This window comes from Ylistrum balloti, unplaced genomic scaffold (assembly GCF_031769215.1).
Source record: "Ylistrum balloti isolate Yb309-2 unplaced genomic scaffold, AGI_CSIRO_Ybal_v1 Utg370066, whole genome shotgun sequence".
NCBI classification, from domain to species: Eukaryota; Metazoa; Mollusca; class Bivalvia; order Pectinida; family Pectinidae; genus Ylistrum; species Ylistrum balloti.
The window spans coordinates 11,047-32,308 of NW_026782111.1; the positions used below are offsets into that span (position 1 = coordinate 11,047).

The 21,262-nt window shown below is 35.7% G+C and overlaps 1 protein-coding gene across 1 annotated transcript; it reads left to right on the forward strand.

Annotated features, from left to right (window-relative positions):
- The first annotated feature begins 9 nt into the window (after window positions 1-9).
- On the forward strand, window positions 10-10,769 carry LOC132549577 (nuclear hormone receptor HR96-like). The gene is made up of 5 exons (XM_060213519.1): window positions 10-81; window positions 1,058-1,114; window positions 2,092-2,469; window positions 6,058-6,175; window positions 9,690-10,769. Exons 1-5 carry the CDS (start codon window positions 10-12, stop codon window positions 10,667-10,669), a joined length of 1,605 nt encoding a protein of 534 aa, XP_060069502.1. The 3' UTR covers window positions 10,670-10,769.
- Window positions 10,770-21,262: the final 10,493 nt, after the last annotated feature.

The following is a 21,262-nucleotide window of genomic DNA, read 5'->3' on the forward strand; positions in this document are numbered from 1 at the left end:
CCTGTGCATATGGTATATTGTCTTTCTGGTGTTTTGGGTGACAACTTCCGTAGTGTAAAAATAGTACCAGAACACGCTGGAGTATGTTGCAGTTAACTTACCTTGCTTATGTCTTGTAAATAGCAGTCTTTATGTACACACTGACAGTAAAGATGTTTAAGTATTAATCAGTTTGTCTTACCTTTATTTACAACTCAACATGACAAACATAGGTGTATGTGGTTTCACAAAAATGCACTCACCTGTACACAGGGTCATAAATGATGTATTCAAACAAATATCGGTCAAGTTTAATCTACCAAGATAAGTGAATGGTCCTGTCTGTATACCAGCTGGGTTATTTTACACCACTGAGTAAACAGAGAAGTGAAATGCATATAGGCTTGATAGGAAATTAAGTGACTAGCTACAATGTGTTTATAAATGTATTAATCTATTGGTTACTATATTTGGTAAGTACATGTAACTTCATAATACCACTACTAAGTAAGAGGTCATGATCATATGAGCTTATTTTATCTGCCGTGGGATTTGGGGTCATGGTCAAGCTGTAGTTCTTCAAATTTTAACCTGGCAGCTTACATACATTCTATACATAATGCATGGTATTTTAGATGAAAGAAATTTAAATTCAGATATACCTTCATAGATATAATATTTCATTTACTACATGCCTCCAGTATAACCTTAAAAAAGTTACCACCGCTGTTTTTATGTGCATAATCAACCCCGACCCCCCCAACCCCCTCCTCCCCTCCCAAAAATGTGTATAAGCACGTTTTTCTCCTGACACTGCATATTGTAAAGCCAGACATTTTTGGGGGCTTAGTTTTTACTTTTATTTTAAGGTCAACCGACAATAGGTGATGTTGACATATAGCGATCATTTTTCATCCGTACATAGTGTGTTAACTTTTTCTTGTGAGCATGGTAACTTGTGTAACTAAGAGCTGATTTTGATGAAGCTTGGTATGCAGCAAAATGTAATCAACATTTGGTATGTGTTTGACCTTGTTATGAAATTATTCAATCATAATTTATTGTACCTTGTGAACAGGATAACTTGTGTAAACATGAACAGATTCATAAGATCTTGGATAAGTCCAAAAACAAGGTTAATTTGATTGTGACTTACAGAATTTTATAGCCTTTTGCTATTGTTTTTACTCTGGATCTATTGAGCGTGATAACTTGAGTACGTATAAACAGATTTTCTAAAAAGTTGGTATGCAGCCTAGTATCAATAGGATCTCAGATGACTTCAACAATGGGAATGTTTTGATTTGCAGAGTTATGGCCCTTGCTGTTTTATTACTATTGGAACTTGTGAACATGAGAATTTGAGTAGATATTAACGGATTTTGATGAAACTTGGTAAGCAGCCTTATATCAATAGGATCTCAGAGGAGTTAAACGATAGGACAGATTTAATGACACTTATAGAGTTATGACCTTTACAGGATAAATTCAGGTGAGATTAGTCAGATGGCTGTTCTGGCCCATGGACCTCTTGTTCATTACTTTTTAGTGGATGCTTTATTTGGTGAATAAATATATCTAAATAAATCTGCTTATACAATGTTTACAGTTTGTTGACATCTGATTTTGTTGATTATGAGTATCCACATAGTAAACAGTTTTTAACAGGTTTCAAGAATCATGTGCACATAGTAGTGTTAGTGTACGTACACACATACTGAATCAGTGATATGTTTAAAAGGGCAAATGAAGATGAACAAGTGTTTTGGATGAACCATTGATCAAGTCTGAATCAGTGATATGTTTGAAGCTGAGGCAATTAAAGATGAACATAAAGTGGGGCTGAACCATTGATCAGAACTGAATCAGTGATATGTTTGAACTGAAGGCATATAACAAATGATGGAGTATGCAGAGCCATGATAAAAAACCAGATCGATGTACTGTATATAGAGCCAGTCTTGAGCTTCTTGTTGATGGCTGTCACTTTTATCAGTGAGGGATATGCATGAGAATTGTATTTCTAAGAACCAAACATGAGGCTCAAGGAGACTCGAAGTTCAGTCTCATAAAATGTATTTATTGGTGTAATTTGTATTTTTTTCTTTCCAGGTCTCTCAACTTGAGGTGAGTTCCTCAAGTAATGTGAAGGAGGAAGTACTGGGTGACCCGCCCAAAGATTGTCTAAACCTTGATGATTTCAAGATTGACCCCACACAGGTGCCAGTAGCCACAACAGCCAGACCAGACATGGACAGCTCTGTTCCTTCTAGCAGTTCTGGCATCAGTGAAGCATTCCCATGTTCCCAGGACAGTTTCCATAGTGACAAGGAGGGGTGTACCATTAGCTCTCCTGTCAAAAAGTACAAAAAATTAAAACATGAAAAGTACTGTCTGGTTTGTGGAGACAAAGCCCTAGGATACAATTTTAATGCAGTTACTTGCGAGTCCTGCAAGGCGTTTTTTCGGCGAAATGCATTGAAAGATCAGGTTAGTTTTTTTTGTATATATATATAAGTGATTATGTGATATCATCTGATGGCACGCACAATACCCTGTTTTTAAGTCCACCCTATCAGCATATCTAGATTTTTTTTGTTTTTTTTTCAAATTAATCTTAAACTAATCAAACCACCCTTCTGCTGTGCTCCATAGGCTTCTTTTGATCATTGTTTCTGGAAAAACATGGATCATTCTCAAACTTTTATAGGTTCACCTCAGTTGTGCATATTCCATTTTAAAATCAAGAATCTTGGTTTTTGACAGTCATGTGCTGTTTTCACTATTTCTGGAGATGTATCAGATTGACCATTCTCAAACTAAAGTTGTAGATTTGTCTTAGTCCAAAGTTAACCATAGTATATTTTGGAATTTATTTAAAGAACAAGATGACTGACAGGTGGCCATCTTGGTTTTAGACATTCTTGTAGTTTGTTATTTCTCTTACTGGAGAAGTGTTGGATGGATCATTCTTTTGATATATAAGGTTTGCCTTTGTCTGTTGTATTTTCCATTTTGGGATTCAGGGGAAAAGCAAAATGGTTGACAGGGCGCCATCTTTGATGTTGACAATGAAGTATGTCAACACTAGCGAAGTAAACAATGGATCTTTCTTAAATTTCTTTTAATAAGTTCTCCTATCTCCCAAGTTGTGCCTCGCAAAATGGCTGAGAGATGGCCAACTTTTATGTGGTAATGAAGTTAGTTAACACTATTTCCTAAGAAGTACAAGGCGGATGTTTCTCTTAAATTTTAGATATAGGTGCCCCTAATTGTGCCTTACAAAATGGCTGACTGTTGGATTTTGTCTATGGAAGTTGTGGATGGAGCTTTCTTAATTTCGTATTTAGGTTCCCTCTTTCCCTTAGATCAGAAACACAAAATGGCCAACAGGCAACCATCTTGGATTTGGAAGTTAAAGATTATAATTGCTATTTCTTAAGAGGAATTTTTACATTTCATATCATAATTAAGAGCAAAAACAGATGAAGGAAGAGAAAAGAAGGGAAAAGATTCAACTTTAAAAGAACAAATAAAGATCTATTGACGGTGGATGCCAAGATCCCTCTGGGATCTCTTGTTAATTGAGGTTTGTATTTGTCAAGAAGCTGAGGTAATGGAACTGTTCTGTGCAGTCATGATTGTTTCCTTGGACAAGACCCTTGACCCTAACTGCTCTTTGCAGCATTAGAATTTAAAATTGTCACCTGTGAGCATTTGGTTTTTAAGTGTTTTTGACAAATCTCTTTGGAACATCAAAGGCTTCATTATAATATTACCACGTGTATGATTGAGTGGAATGCTCATTTGTAGGTAATACTATTACCTTTTGTTGTATTTCATGTCTTGGCCATTTTAAGTGGGGCATATATTATTACCAATGTCCACTGGTCCCATCCTGTTTCTAATCAGTGTCCTATCTTGATGACTTCACAGCAGATTTGGTTCTTGTTTACTCCCTAGTAGCATCAAGTTCTGCACCTGATCAGATTCTGGTTTGCATAGGATCAAATGCATTCATGTCATACAGATTTTTTCTAGTGATACATTTTAATTAGAAAGTATTTATTACTACTGTTGTGCTTTTTTTGTTTTTGACATGACAAGTCATTAATTCCCAAGTATTCAACTGTAAAGATTTTTATTTTCAGGGGATTTTTTTTTTGTACAGATTTGATAGATGGAATAAAATCATGAGAAACAGTTTCTTTGACAGTGAAGTGATCAGAGAATTTTGTTGCCCATTTCAGGACTTCCGTAAAAAGACATCCTTTTTGCTGTATGTTTTTTGTAAAACTGAAAATTCAAATCCTGAAAAATAAACATTCTGTACAGTATAGATATGTCACATTTGGTCTTTGTTATTTACTGGACACCAGGGAATACCATGAAATGTAATGCTACATGTATGGGTTACACAGTATCTTTTCTTATATTAGTAAATTCACCATGACTGTGAGAACACATTGTAGATACAGGATTTTGTTGAATGTACAGACAGATGGATATCAGTATGCGAAGTTTATGTGCCAGTGTACAGATTATTTTGTGGTCACATTTTAAGACTGAGAAACAGAATCAGATGTCACCCTTAATTGTATCACCTGGGGCGTGACATATTCAAATAAAAAGATGTAACATAGCTCCTGCCCTGACTTAATGATGTTAGTGATTTAAACTACCTGCTGTGTCTTTTTAGACTGATGACTTACGATCACATATCAGAGACAAGATAATTTAGTTTTGCGAAAGGTCATGTAGACTGTAACTGCTGTTTTCTAACATTTTTGTAGCCAAAGGCTTGTTGCTAGAAATCCTCTAGGTTATCCCTACCATGTATTGTCAAGACATAAAAAAAAAAATTTCTGGCGTGTGTTTTGGTATGTCAATGTGTTCGTCTGTCTTTAACTTTTGTCATTCTAGAGATCTCCTTGGGGGTCCTGACATGAAATGTTGCCACAGTTTTCACACAATCTTTGTCAAACTTGGAAGACTTAATCACCATGACACGAAGTTGTGTCCTTAATGGCTGTTTGATTTTGAAGAGTTACTTACCACTGTTGATACCATAATATTAATTTTGTCTGGAGATCTCCTTTCTCAATTTTCAACTGATTGCTCAAGTTTTGTTCATAATGTTAAACTTGTTCAGATCTGTCTGAGATTTTTACCATTTTCTTTAAAACTTTGCAGATAAGCTTAATCACCATGACATGCAATTGTGTTTTCCTGAAAACAGGTTGAATTGACTGTTTTTGAAGGAGAAACTGCTCTTTGTTGTTTTATAATGTTAACCATCTGGAGATTTCCCTTCTGTTTCAACACCATAACATGAATTGATGTTTTCTTACATTTCATTCAACAAGGAGTTATTGCCATTTTTTGAAGCATTTTTATTTTGTATGGAAATCTTCCATAATTTGTCACTATTGTCTCTGAAACTTGGTAGACTTTACATGAAACAATGTTTTCCGTAATAGAATTGTGATGTTACCAATTTTGAAAGAGTTACTGACCTTTGTTGTTTTGAACACTTTCATCCTATCCAGATATCTCCACTCTCAGTTTTTAAACAATTTGGTAGGCTTGAAACCCTCATGTGTCCTTATCTACGACATTTGATTCTACAATATTTCAAAAAGTCCAGATTTTCATGGCCTGCCATCTTATCAATAATCAATCAATGATTAATAATATTTTGCAGAACAATTATAGATATAACAGGGTCTTATCACCAGACAGAGACTCTTAATTGTTCTTTTGCATGATGTTGGCTTATATTGATATATATCATTAGGAATCATCGATTCAAAGATTCTTCCTTTAATCATATTTTCTCAAGAATTACAGGATTTTTCTGTTTTTAGAGTGTTTAACATCTTTTCAACAACCAGGGTCAGATGAAGATGGCAGAATTGTTGGAGGATGAATCATTCTTATACTTGTATAGGTATTCAGTGTCTTTTTGTTTTTTTTAGTCTGACTAGGAAAGAAAATGATATATGGTCACTAATCTCCTCATTAAATTTGTGAATATTTCATGCAACTTGCTTACTATTCTGTTTTTCTAAATTTCAGTCACTCAAGTGCTTATTCCAAGGGAATTGCAGCATCGATATAAGGACAAGGCGATTTTGTCCATTTTGTCGTTTGAATAAATGCTACCAAATCGGTATGAAGAGAGAAATGATTCTTGGTGAGTAATTCATTAATGTGTATAATCTCTATTTTTCATAGTGAAAAGTGTATATATCAAAGATTAGTGATGTCTTTTTATTGGATAAACTTGTAAAATAAACATATACCTGTATATATGAGAACTTTGAGAATCCAGTCATAATTTAAAGTCGTTTCACTGTCCAGTCACCAGTGATCCTGTTGTTCCGCTACTAGTCACCACTAACCTGTTGTCTCACTATCCAGTCACCATTAACATGTTGTCCTAATATCCTCCTACCTCTAACCTGTTGCAACACTATCCACTCACCACTAGACTGTTGCCCCACTACCAGTCACTACTAACCTGTTGCCACACTATCTAATTGCCACTAGCCTGTTGTCCCACTACCAGTCACCACTATACTGTTGCCCCACTACCAGTCACCACTAACCTGTTGCCACACTATCCAGTCACCACTAGACTGTTACCACACTTTCCACTCACCACTAGACTGTTGTCCCACTACCAGTCACCACTAACCTGTTGCCACACTATCCATTGCCACTAGACTGTTGCCCAACTACCAGTCACTAACCTGTTGCCACACTATCTAATTGCCAATAGCCTGTTGTCCCACTACCAGTCACCAACAACCTGTTGCCACACTATCCACTTGCCACTAACCTGTTGCCACACTATCCAGTCACCACTAACCTGTTGCCACACTATCCATTGCCACTAGACTGTGGCCCCACTACCAGTCACTACTAACCTGTTGTCACACTATCTAATTGCCACTAACCTGTTGCCACACTATCCATTGCCACTAGACTGTTGCCCCACTACCAGTCACTACTAACCTGTTGCCACACTATCTAATTGCCACTAGCCTGTTGTCCCACTACCAGTCACCACTAACCTGTTGTCCCACATCCTGTCACCACCAAACTGTTGCCCCACTACCAGTCACTACTAACCTGTTGCCACACTATCTAATTGCCACTAGCCTGTTGTCCCACTACCATTCACCACTAACCTGTTGTCCCACTAACTAGTCACTACTAACCTGTTGTCCCACAACCCGTCACCACCAGACTGTTGCCCCACTACCAGTCACCACTAACCCGTGCCACACTATCCACTCACCACTAGACTGTTGCCCTACTACCAGTCAATACTACCCTGTTGCCACACTATCTAATTGCCACTAGCCTGTTGTCCCACTACCAGTCACCACTAACCTGTTGCCACATGATCCACTTGCCACTAACCTGTTGCCGCACTATCCACTCACCACTTACCTTTTGCCACACTATCCACTCGCCACTAACCTGTTGTCTCACTGCCAGTCACCACTAGCCTGTTGTCCCACAACCTGTCACCACTAACCTGTTGTCCCTCAACCTGTCACCACTAACATGTTGTTCCACAACCTGTCACCACCAAACTGTTGCCCCACTACCAGTCACCACTAACCTGTTGCTACACTATCCAGTCACCACTAGACTGCTGCCCCACTACCTGTCACAACTAACCTGTTGCCACACTTTCCACTCACCACTAGACTTTTGTCCAACCACCAGTCACCACTAACCTGTTGCCACACTATCCATTGCCACTAGACTGTTGCCCCACTACCAGTCACTACTAACCTGTTGCCACACTATCTAATTGCCACTAGCCTGTTGTCCCACTACCAGTCACCACTAACCTGTTGTCCCACATCCTGTCACCACCAAACTGTTGCCCCACTACCATTCACCACTAACCTGTTGCCACAGTATCCAGTCACCACTAGACTGTTGCCCCACTACATGTCACCACTAACATGTTGCCACACTTTCCACTCACCACTAGACTGTTGTCCCACTACCAGTCACCACTAACCTGTTGCCACACTATCCATTGCCACTAGACTGTTGCCCCACTACCAGTCACTACTAACCTGTTGCCACACTATCTAATTGCCACTAGCCTGTTGTCCCACTACCAGTCACCACTAACCTGTTGTCCCACAACCTGTCACCACCAAACTGTTGCCCCACTACCAGTCACCACTAACCTGTTGTCACACTACATGTCACCACTTACCTGTTGCCACACATTCCACTCACCACTAGACTGTTGTCCCACTACCAGTTACCACTAACCTGTTGCCACACTATTCATTGCCACTAGGCTGTTGCCCCACTACCAGTCACTACTAACCTGTTGCCACACTATCTAATTGCCACTAGCCTGTTGTCCCACTACCCTGTTGCCACACTATCCATTGCCACTAACCTGATGCCACACTATCCACTCGCCACTAACCTGTTGTCACACTATCCATTCGCCACTAAACTGTTGCCACACTATCCACTCGCCACTGATCTGTTGACCCACTGCCAGTAACCACTAACCTGTTGCCATACTATCCATTGCCACTAGACTGTTGCCCCACTACCAGTCACTACTAACCTGTGTTCTTACTATCTAATTGCCACTAGCCTTTGTCCCACTACCAGTCACCACTAACCTTTTGCCGCACTATCCACTCGCCACTTACCTGTTGCCGCACTATCCACTTGCCACTGATCTGTTGTCCCACAACCTGTCACCACTAACATGTTGTCCCTTTATCAGTCATCACTCCCCTGTTGTCCCACTAACAAGTCACCACTAACCTGTTGTCCAACTATCCATATCACCACTAACCTGTTGTATAACAAACCAGTCACCTCTAACCTGTTAACCCACTATTCAGTCACCACTAACCTGTTGTCCAACTATCCATTCACCACTAACCTGTTGTATAACAAACCAGTCACCTCTAACCTGTTGTCCCACTATTCAGTCACCACTAACCTGTTGTATAACAAACCAGTCACCTCTAACCTGTTGTCCCACTATTCAGTCACCACTAACCTGTTGTCCCACACCAGTCCCCTCTAACCTGTTGTCCCACTATTCAGTCACCACTAACCTGTTGTCCCACACCAGTCACCACAAACCTTTTGCCTCTCTATCCAGTAAGCTAGCTTGTTGTCACATTGTCCAGACACCACTTATGATATGCATGTCAAGTTGACATTTTACATGGCTTTTTTTCTGGATAATTTGGGGCTAAAGTTTGGGCCGATTCCCAATGACAAAACAGTTTGGTTTTTCTGAATCCAAGAATCAAAATCATTGAACACAGTCCAATGTACAATTTGTTAATAAACTTCCCTTACTTAAGAGGGTGGTGTTTTTTCTCAGCAAAATATATCAGCTACATAGGAAAAAAATAATAAAAAAAAAAATTTACTTTAATATCCTTGTTTCATTATTTTTGTGAATTGGGAATTTCTTTGCACTTTCTTCTCAAATTCTAAACCATTGACTCCATTCTGGAATTTTACCAAAAAAAAAAAAAAAAAAGAAATGCTGCTATTTTTGTGGAATGGATTTTTGCTCTCATAAATCTTTGCAAAGTTCTTTTACTTCTACAGGACTTAATTGTGAGTGATTTTGTAAATCATAGACAGAATTCCAACATATATTACATATCAGTTTCTTACGTTTACAGATGACAGCGAGAAGAAAGCCCGAATGCAGAAAGTTTCCATGAATCGTGCCCGGAAGCAGTGTGTCCAAAAAGTCATACAAATGGACAATGTAGTGATAAAAGACGAACCCCTTTCAGACAATGAGCCTGAGGCTCCAAACAACGAAGTCAACGTAAATCTTGTGGAGGAAGAAAGTAACATGTTGCCAGGAGGTGCAGAACCCCATCCTCTTCAGCATCCCAATGAAACTCTTGAAGTTGTGATAAAGCGTGACATGTTGCCGAGTGATCCTCGTCTTTATCGTACACTTACTCCAATCGAGAAAAAATTGATTAGTGATGTAACAATGGCATATAAAGAAACTCTAGCAAGCTATGCTGTAGAGCAACATGTCAACCAGGAGGAATATTATTCCAACTTGAATGATATTGTCAACAATTCAGAAGTCGCTGTGCGCCGTTTAATCAAGTTTGTGAAATTATTAACAGATTTCAAAACACTCAGTCAGGAAAACCAAATTGCAGCTCTGAAAGCATGTGTGCTGAATACTTTGTTGTTGCGATCTGTCAACTTCTACGATGTTGAAAATGATGCGTGGCGTACTCCCACTGGTAGCATTCCAACCAATGTGCTGAAGCAGGCCACAGGCCATCATCAGCTTCATGAGGCCCACACTTCATATTGCCGTAGCCTCAAGGCTATCACTCAGGACGACGAATATATCATGGCCATTTTACAAGTGATCATCATCTTCAAACCAGACGGAGTGAATCTTGAACACCGTCACGAAGTTTCCGATTTACAGGACAAATACATTCTATTGCTCAAACATTATCTAGAATCCAGTTTTAGTTACATGCATGCACACGTAGTGTTTTCCAGTTTGCTACGTAAATTTAACGAGCTGCAAAAGATCGGCGATGACCATGCTAAAGTTGTACTTCAAGTGAATGCCAGTCAGATTGAACCTCTCATGCTAGAAGTTCTGAATCTTCATTAGCATCTGAAATCATGTGACCATTCTTATCCATTATTTTGTATAATTGTTCTTGTTCCATTGTTACATTATTCCTTCTTATGTGTTTGTGCATTGGTGTGCAAGTTGGAAAATAAATTATATTTTTGAAATTTGATAATATCTTTATTATGTCAAATGCATTATATTTGGGATAGGAAGTTCAGCTCAAAGCATGCAACTATGATGTTTTGAAAAAACAAAAAAGAGAAAAGGTTCAGATATCATAAAGACGAATAGCAACAGTTTAATGTCTGGTTTTGAAATTTTTGACATGTTAGAATACTCAGTTCAAGGAGGCACCACTGTAGACCTGCAAAAATCATGATTTTTTATTTTATTTTTTTTTTAATTGCTTGTAGTGACAAATGTCCCAAGACATATTGCCATGGTAATGCATTGAAGACATTGCAAAGTATAAATTGATATTACCAGATGTGGTTTAATTGTTTATGCATTTTGAATAGCTAGAAAAAATGAGACACTCTTATGGTAAGAATCCATACAATCATATGTTGTAAAAATTATCTTTCATAAATTTGCTGATCTCATCTCCAAATGTTTGACAAATAGAAATTACTTGCATCATTATTAAGTAACATTTCATGAATGGCCACCGGAACTCAGTTTGTGGAACATCTGACTTTACAACCTCATGTGTAGGAGCTGAGATTCAAAGACTGGAGTATTTTGTCCCCAGGTTAGACATTTCTCCCAATTGCTTTAGATAGCCATTTGCAGTCCTCTCACATGTTGTTCATTGAGGTAGCCATCAATTTCTACTGGAAACCTGCCTCGGAACTACCCTGGCAGTAAAAATCAGCAAATCGGTAAAAACAAACCCTTTTTATTGATCATTCACATTTCTAAAGTTTTAACCACTCTACCTCATTTTCATAATTAGATAAAATAGAGTTTAGGCCCTTGTGGGTCTTTATATTACTTCTTTATTATAGAGGTCTGGAATGTACTTACTGGCTTTAAGATGTATGTCCGTCCATGGACAGAATTTCGTCCAGGATATTACCTGTAACCGTTTTTGCCTGCTTCCACTATAATTTGATATTCATGAACAAAACAAAGAGTTAGAATCATTATCAATGACACTTGTTTTTCATCATAAATGTTATGACTGGGTTATGTTTCATTACAGATTTTTCTGTCAGAGTTATGGCCCTTTACGAATTGTTTGTCAGAGTTACACCTTTCAGCTGATTTTCTCTGCATATTTTGACCAATTGATACTATCTTGGTACATATAGATAATATGGGACTTTTTAGGATAACTTAGTTTTCCTAAATTTTCAACTTGTAAACTTGTGGTCCAGCAACGATGTGGAGGAAATGTGTTGCAGGAAGATCCCATCTATAAGCGTTGATATTCATGAAGGAATTTCAGGTAACTTTCAATCAAAGACTTTCATTATTAGTTTCTTTTATTTCCAATTCAACAATGTTAGTATTGTATTTGTAAATCTTCCACTATGAACAAACTTGTATGATATTTTACACATGTAGATGTTTCAATACAAACTGTAGTTTTCAAAAAAATATGTTTAAATATTTTGGCCTTGAGGTCTATCAAACTTTTCCAAGACTGAGTTACCAAACAAATAAACATTTCATGATGACTTTCCTGAAAAATAGACACTTTTTACCTCAAGCTTTTGCTAAAGCTATCAGGTTTCAGCTGTCAAGGGGAACAGTATTGATTATTTTTAAAGTATCCTTGCAATGACAATGTACATCCTTTCTGAATGGCATTTGCATAATGAGGTAACAGATTGGAACCAGTGTTTTATCAATATTTTGATTGTTATTTTACATTAGTGGACTTGTTTGTGATCCTGAACATATTTATATATATATATATATATATATTATTATTGTTACATAAATCACATATTTTTATTACTGGGACCTTGCTATCATACCAGACTAGAGATTGCATTTTATTATGTAAATCATATTTATCTTCCCATAAACCCCAAAGTCAAAGGGTGGACTTACTACTGGACAATAAGCCCAGGAGGCAACACATAACCTCTGACTCTGGGATAGGCTTATGAGTAATGAGTTATGGCAAAGAAATAGCATTTTGAGGATTCTACCAAATAGCCACTGATAAGGGTGGGCTTATTACCAGATATGGGCTTATTACCAGACATGGGCTTATTGGAAGATAAATATGCAGTAACAAGCACTGATGGTGTGCCTTATACAAATTAAAAAGTATGTTTTTGTTTTTATTACCGAGCAAGTTTTAAAATAAATTGATTGAGCATTAAAGCTAAGAGAATGTACACAATATACCTATGATACGAATTACTGTTGATATTATTCATATCTCTGTCCTGCATAAAAGGTTGTTTTAAGATTTCTCGTGAGGAATTAAGAATTATGAAAAAATAGATGATTTTTAAATAACTTTAGCACGAGAAGGAGACTTCATGTCAGGAGTGTGGGTTTATCCATGAAATGAACAAAAGACGTTAGCAACTATAAGTAATTGAATTAACAGTGTTTAAACAATAATATGACCAGAGGGTCGTGTATATTGTTTTGAATTGTTGCTTGCCTGGTGTTAATTTTGTGGCTTTTTAATTTCTCTCAGATCGTCCCATCCTCGATACGCAAGGGGTTACAATCATTTTCTCTCTCTGCACCCCTAGAACCATCCTCGATACTCCAGGGGTTACAATCACTTTCTCTCTCTGCACCCCTGGAACATGTCATGGCAAGTTTCGAGATCACATAATGGTATATTGAAATAGTGTTGATATTGAGTGTTGCTCCTTTGTAATCATCAAAAGGAGGGTACCAGCCTGTGATTGGTCAGTTTATTTCTCCTTGAACTAATCAAATAGCATAGCTTGTACTTTCAATTTTGCCATGACATATTCCAGAGGTCCAGGGAGCGAAAGTGTTTGTAACCTGTGGAGTATCGAGGATGACACTGTTCATATGAAGAATATTGTTTGTTGGGACTTGAAAAAGTAAATATGTTAGGATGGTGTGAAATAAAAAAAAATATGTGTGTTCTCATATTTACCACTTCAGATTTTAATGAAGTATTACAAGACTAGAACATTTCTCTGAATTAAACTGTTATTTTAATAGTTAGTGTCAGCCAGTATGATAACAGATTAACAGTAAATATTCTTGTTTGGGTCAGATGACCTACTGTTTCCTGGATGTTGGTTAGGGATAAGATTATAATGAGATATAAAGTTAAATATTAACTGATAAGATGATAGATTATCATTTGTCATATCAGATCACTAGTACCTTAATAAATTCCTAAACCTTAAACAAATGTCACGTAACGCATAATAATGGTTATAAGCGAGACATGTTGGGTACAAAAATTTAATATCATTTCTATGGAGAAAGCATTCAAGTTCTATATATATATATTCATACAATCAGATCATCTAATAACTATATATTCCATAATCTGTGTCACAAAAAATATCAGATTTGTTCCAATAATCAATTATGGATTGTTTTTGGATGTCCCATTACTAATATTGCTAATGTTTTTGCTCTTCCCGGTGAAATATATACAGGCTCATATACTTATATTCATATCTCTCTAGATCATTATCATACACTCATTAGTGTAAAGAAAATACTGAATTTATGATAAGAGTGATTCTGAGTTGTAAGAAATATGGTTAATTTTTGTTGGAGGTAGAGTATGTGTACAGTATTTGTTATTTTGTGTTGTGTTTGAAATAAAAATGAAGATTATTGCTCATGTTTTGGCTAAAATGAAAAAAATATTTGCTCAATGAATTAATTGTTGGCCCTAATCATGTATGTGTTACATTGTATATTGATCATGAGACCTTGTCAGCCAGCTGTTACATGTATATAATTATTATTCCTAGTGTGGATTTTTTTCCTCTGGTATTTTTGTGCTCATATTTACATTTCAAATATGTATCACTTTCAATTTCAAGTTACATCGAATACATTGCAATATTTTTATTAAAAAAAAACAACACCCGTTTTTGGTCTGAAGAGAATTGTTTTTTTCTGTTTTTTTTTCTAAGAATAATGAGGTTCCAAAAATAAGATTCATTGACAACAAACTGTATAAGAATCTTGCCTATGTAGATATTATGACAGATTGGGATATTTTACTGAAGAAGGTCACGCCATACATAAGCTATTACAACTGTAATTGAGGCTTTTCCACATTTTGTTACTCCAGATATCTAATCCTTCTTACTCTCATAGAACAGTTTTTTTCTCTCTCATATCTAATTTTCTGCTTTATTTACACTTTCATCCATTTTCTGACTAATGTTGTATTGGTGTTATGAGTTTGATGGTAACGTTGATCAGTTCTGTCAGTAATATTTGTCTATATACCGCGTGGCAAAGGACCAGTTCTCTTGAGCTCAATCTATTGAGCAGTTTTGCTAAAGAAAACCATAGGCCTGAGAAAAAAATATCTCTAGTGAGGGCATTTTAATAAATATTGACCCTGCTGGTGCCCATGTTGGTAGTGATAGGACCAGGGGTTGTACTGACAAAAATTCTTTCTTTACAAGCAGAACTTTTAGCTTGGCTCAGCTTGGGAGAGCTTCTTTTCAATACTTTGACGGTTTGAACATTGTCTATTATTAGGTGTAACAATAGATAAATGACTTCTGTCTAGACTATTGTTATCTCTGGCAAAAAAAAAAAATGGTTGTCGTTACAGGATAAAAATTTTAATGCAGTTTCAAAATTTCCACTCCAATGCTTCTTATCTAAAATATCAATATTCTATCATACTCAGATATGTATGGTTTTCAATGAGAAACCTGTCAAATTTATACATTATTGTGCTATATACACAGTGCTACATACATACACAGTACTACATACATACACTGTACTACATACATACACTGTACTACATACAGAGTACTACATACATACACTGTACTACATACATACACTGTACTACATACATACACTGTACTACATACATACACTGCACTACATACACACACTGTACTACATACACTGTACTACATATACAGTACTACATACATACACTGTACTACATACACAGTACTACATATGCAGTACTACATACATACACAGTACTACATACATACACTGTACTACATACATACACTGTACTACATACACAGTACTACATACATACACTGTACTACATACATACACTGTACTACATACATACACAGTACTACATACATACACTGTACTACATACATACACAGTACTACATACATACACTGTACTACATACATACACAGTACTACATACACAGTACTACATACATACACTGTACTACATACATACACAGTACTACATACACAGTACTACATACATACACTGTACTACATACATACACAGTACTACATACACAGTACTACATACATACACTGTACTACATACATACACCGTACTACATACAGAGTACTACATACATACACTGTACTACATACATACACTGCACTACATACACACACTGTACTACATACACTGTACTACATATACAGTACTACATACATACACTGTACTACATACACAGTACTACATATGCAGTACTACATACATACACAGTACTACATACATACACTGTACTACATACATACACTGTACTACATACATACACAGTACTACATACACAGTACTACATACATACACTGTACTACATACATACACTGTACTACATACATACACAGTACTACATACATACACTGTACTACATACATACACAGTACTACATACATACACTGTACTACATACATACACAGTACTACATACATACACTGTACTACATACATACACAGTACTACATACACAGTACTACATACATACACTGTACTACATACATACACTGTACTACATACATACACAGTACTACATACACAGTACTAAATACATACACTGTACTACATACATACACTGTACTACATACATACACAGTACTACATGCATACACTGTACTACATACATACACAGTACTACATATACAGTGCTACATACATACACAGTACTACATACATACACTGTACTACATACATACACAGTACTACATACACTGTACTACATACATACACAGTACCACAGACATACACTGTACTACATACATACATAGTACTACATACATACACAGTGCTACATACACTGTGCTACATATGTACACAGTGTTACATACATACACAGTACTACATACTCAGTGCTTTACATTGTGCAATGTTGTAACATTGTTATAATCTTTTTTTGAGTCCTATTTATTGATCTTGAATTTATTTTTGTAGTGAAAAATAATGACGTATTTAGTGAATTTGTTGTTATGACACAATGTGATTATCAAGAAACAATGAAATGTTTAAGTTGTAATGATATAGTAATGATATATTTTCATGGGAAATTTATATCAATGTTTAAATGTTTTTAAATGTAAACAAAGAACTGTGTGGCCGTTATGTAAATATATATATGTTTATATATTTTGTTGTTTTTTTTCCCCCAAATTTTATCACTTAACTGTCTATTGATACTGTCAATTAATACTTGGGGATGAATTTCCCACTTGTTATATTTTCAAATATCATGTGTTTGGAGGTACATATCTTTATTGTTTTCAGGATGGATTTTAGTAAAAAATTTCTCTCCTGTGAAGATACTGTAAAATCGTATATTTTCATTGGCTAAAATTGTGTAGTATTACAATGATACGCATTTTTTTTAGATAAATCTTGCTCATGAAATCCACTAGTACTATATGATCCTTGTCAATGTTGATCCCTTTACTATTTCATGGAGAAATTCATGAAAATTCTAACACAAATTCACGAAAATAAAACACCAATGAAAATTGATAATTCTACAGTATATTTGAGACATAATATTTAAAAATCCTGAAAGTATAAACAAATTTAATTTAACCCTTTAAAATCATCGCTGACATTTGTTCATATTAGAAAGTGTGGAAGATTCAGGGCATTTATAAATTAACCGAGCACAAATATTTTTTTCTCCAGAATTATAACTTTTATGAATGAATAAAGAAGTAATATATTAGAAGTATTTATCACTTTGTATGGTATGTGAATGGCTACCCAGTATACCACTTACTTACATGTAGATACAATAACACCTAACTATCTATAAGTACCAAAATACTCTGTATAGCAGACAAAATATCAACATAATATATTGAAGAAAATTATACTGTTAAAGTTGAGTGGTTTTAATTACGTCATTTTTGTGTCCCCTGCCAAAGGCGACATATATGTATTGCTATGTTGGTGGTGGCACCGTAGTCCACACAAAGACTTTTTCATGATAACTTGAGTTCACTTTGGCCAATTAAACTCAAACTTCATACAATGTTTCCTTAACAAACATGCTTACATTGGATTGCATTTCAGGTGTGAAGGTCATAGGTTAAGGTCATTGTAGCTGTTAAGACAAAAATTGGTTTTGTGTGATTATTTGAGTTTTCTGTGGATAGTTAAACTCAAACTTCATACAAGGCTTCTTCTCCAAAGGTGCTTGTTTCAGATAGCTGTTTAGGTGCATTATCCTTGTTCCTGCCATATCAGGAGCTAAACAAATTATCTAAATGGAATAAATATAATGCATATCTATGTCTGTTGTTCCATAAAACTCTAGAAACCTTTCTGGGCAGGTGACACATCCACTTCTGTTATTTATGAGGATGAAATATAGTCACAAAAGAGCCCAGAGGAATCTTAAATGGCACCCACCATTGTTTGGTCTTGACATGTTCTTTAAAGTTGGGTCTTTTCCATTCTGCTCAATTATTTCCTCTCATCTTGTTCTTAATTATATGAAAGTTAGAATTGCTCATAAAGAATAGTAATAATAATCATTATTTGTGAAACCCAAAATGGCCACCAGTTTTGAGAAAAAGTGATAAAACTACTTTCATTGACAAAATCCAAGATGGCCTCCTGTCAGCCATTTTGTTTTTCTAATCAGTCCCAAAATCAAATAGGCACAACTACGGACCTAAGGGAACCTACATATGACATTTCAGAAAGATTCATATAGTTCATTCTGAGAAAAAGCTATGAAACTAACTTTCTGTGACAAAATCCAAGATGGCCGTCTGTTTTTCTGCCCATAGATCAAAAGAGCACAATTAGAGACAAAGGGAGACCTGCATATGGCACTAGAAAAATATCCATCCAGTTCTTTCAAACTTTCACTTTTAAAATCCAAGATGGCTGCCTTTTTATGGCATAGCAATAACAGGAATTGTTAACAGATTGACAACAGACCAAGGACATATGGCTGTTTCAATAGCCCACTATCTGATTTATGTTGAGTATCTCCCGTGCAAATTGGCCACCATTTACCCCCATTTTGTCTAACCCTTTTTGCTGCGAACTTTGAGAAATTCGGACCATCGTAAAAACAATCTTTACACAGCACAGGTGAGAAGTACTGGTTTATAATTTGATATGATAAAGAATTTTCTTGATTTCTATGTGAAAAACTAATTTGCCTCTGTAAAACCATACTTTTTTTGCGAGTCATGATTACCCGGTTTTCAAAAAATATGAATTTTCTTTGGCAGCTGATTTCATCTGGATTTTGCTCATAAAAATTCAACAACACTACATAATATATGCCAATTTTTTTTATGGACATATTTATTTGTACATATAGATTACCTACAAATTATATGAAAATAAATCCCCTTCAAAACTCATCAAGAAGACAAGAAAAAACTTAAAACAAGAGCTTCTTTAAACTGATACTGGTATTTCATCAAAACTTTAAAACATAAAATGCTTATATTTAATGTCACAGTAAGAAAACATTAGGTTTATGGTAATCACATGATGTCCAATGTACAAATTTATTTGTAATGTGAAACTTGATATTTCACCAGTGAAACCTGTAAAAATGATTGTGATATAATTAAGAGGAAAAGTGAAATCCTTTATCTTTAAGTACGATGTAAGATGTATGCATGAAACCAGAAACCTTAATATTGAAAGGGATATGTCAATATAACTCTGCTTTGTGAATGTATCTATAGAATGAAACATGTGTTATCTAGAAACAAATTGTACTTTTTGCTGTGCCTTTTTATGATGTCTAGAGTAAGAAAATTCAAAGACAATTACATGTGTTATATATTTGTACATCCACAAGAATTAATTAGCACTTCCCACGATGAGTAAAACATTCCCAGGCATTGAGCTGCTACCTTGAGAGCTCTTTGTATAAGAAATAACATCTTTTGTGTTTAAGTAACAGTAAAATCATATCATAACCTGTGTATATCCAACCATAAACACAGGGTCATATTAAGTATTACGGCTGATTCAGAGTTTCAAGCCAAACTTATTTCAGGACATGGAAACATCATATGTTGGTGGTTTTACTAACAATGATATGAAATCTGAAGACTGACCGTTCAATGTTCAAGTGAATAAATGACAAGGGGAGTAACTCTAAATCTGACATCCATTCATTGGTTAAGTGAATAATGACAAGGGTAGTAACTCTAAATCTTAGATACCTTATTATTAGTTCACCTAACTCTTTAAGCAATGTGAGCTTATGACAAACCTCTTGATCTGTTATCTGTCCATCCCTTTCTTCCTGAGCCAGGGAGCCTGAGTCTGAGCTCTCTTGGTCAGGGAGCTTTCACCTGAGCTTTTTCCCTAAAAATTGGGTGAACTGATATATAAAAGATATTGCAGACCCTTGTGGGCAGAGGGGTGGGGTTCAATGGGGAATAGACAGAATTTAGAATTCCTTCTTCATTATTTTGGAAAGAAGAAATCTTGTGCAAATAAAGTCAGGTGAGTGATACAGACTCTATCAGTCTCTTGTAACTAATACATGAGTATACTAGATCAACCTCTGAAATGGGTGATATGTAGGTCAGAGAGACTCAGGTCAGAGAGACTCGCAGATAAGGACTGAAAAAGATATTGGCCTTTAGGACTGTAAGATGAAGATCAGGCCTTGGGACAAATAAATAGTCTTTATGTATGAAACAGTAAGTTTATTTGTCCTCAAGACAGTAAGATTTAAAAACATAAAAACTAAGGCTTGAAGTGATATTTGCCTTAGAAACAGTAAGTTTATTTGTCCTCAAGACAGTAAGATTTAAAAACATAAAAACTAAGGCTTGAAGTGATATTTGCCTTAGAAACAGTAAGTTTATTTGTCCTCAAGACAGTAAGATTTAAAAACATAAAAACTAAGGCTTGAAGTGATATTTGCCTTAGATACAGTAAGATTAAGACCTGGAGTGTTATTGGCCTTTGAGACACATTTCATCTTCGAACCTTCGAGAGAGATTTTGATGAATTTTGAGTCAGTATCGATGGTGTATGAATTTTTTTTAAAAATCAGTTCCTATTAAACCATTTGCAGTTAAACAATGATAAGGTATTTAACTGATATTGTATGTGTAACTTATTAAGTGCTGTATGTATATTTGTTTAATTGCTTTAAATTACAATAACATATTACTTAAGCCTACCGAAATTGGATTTATAATGAATATGATTGAGCTAACTTTTCCTTAGTGAATTAGCAATTACAACACAA

Excerpts from the sequence above, each read along its gene's own strand:
- LOC132549577 (XM_060213519.1), top strand. The coding sequence starts at position 10 with ATGGTATATTGTCTTTCTGGTGTTTTGGGTGACAACTTCCGTAGTGTA. Across the intron at positions 82-1,057 it reads TAGTACCAGAACACGCTGGA|GATAACTTGTGTAAACATGA; the intron begins GTATGTTGCAGT and ends CCTTGTGAACAG. Across the intron at positions 6,176-9,689 it reads GAAGAGAGAAATGATTCTTG|ATGACAGCGAGAAGAAAGCC; the intron begins GTGAGTAATTCA and ends TTACGTTTACAG.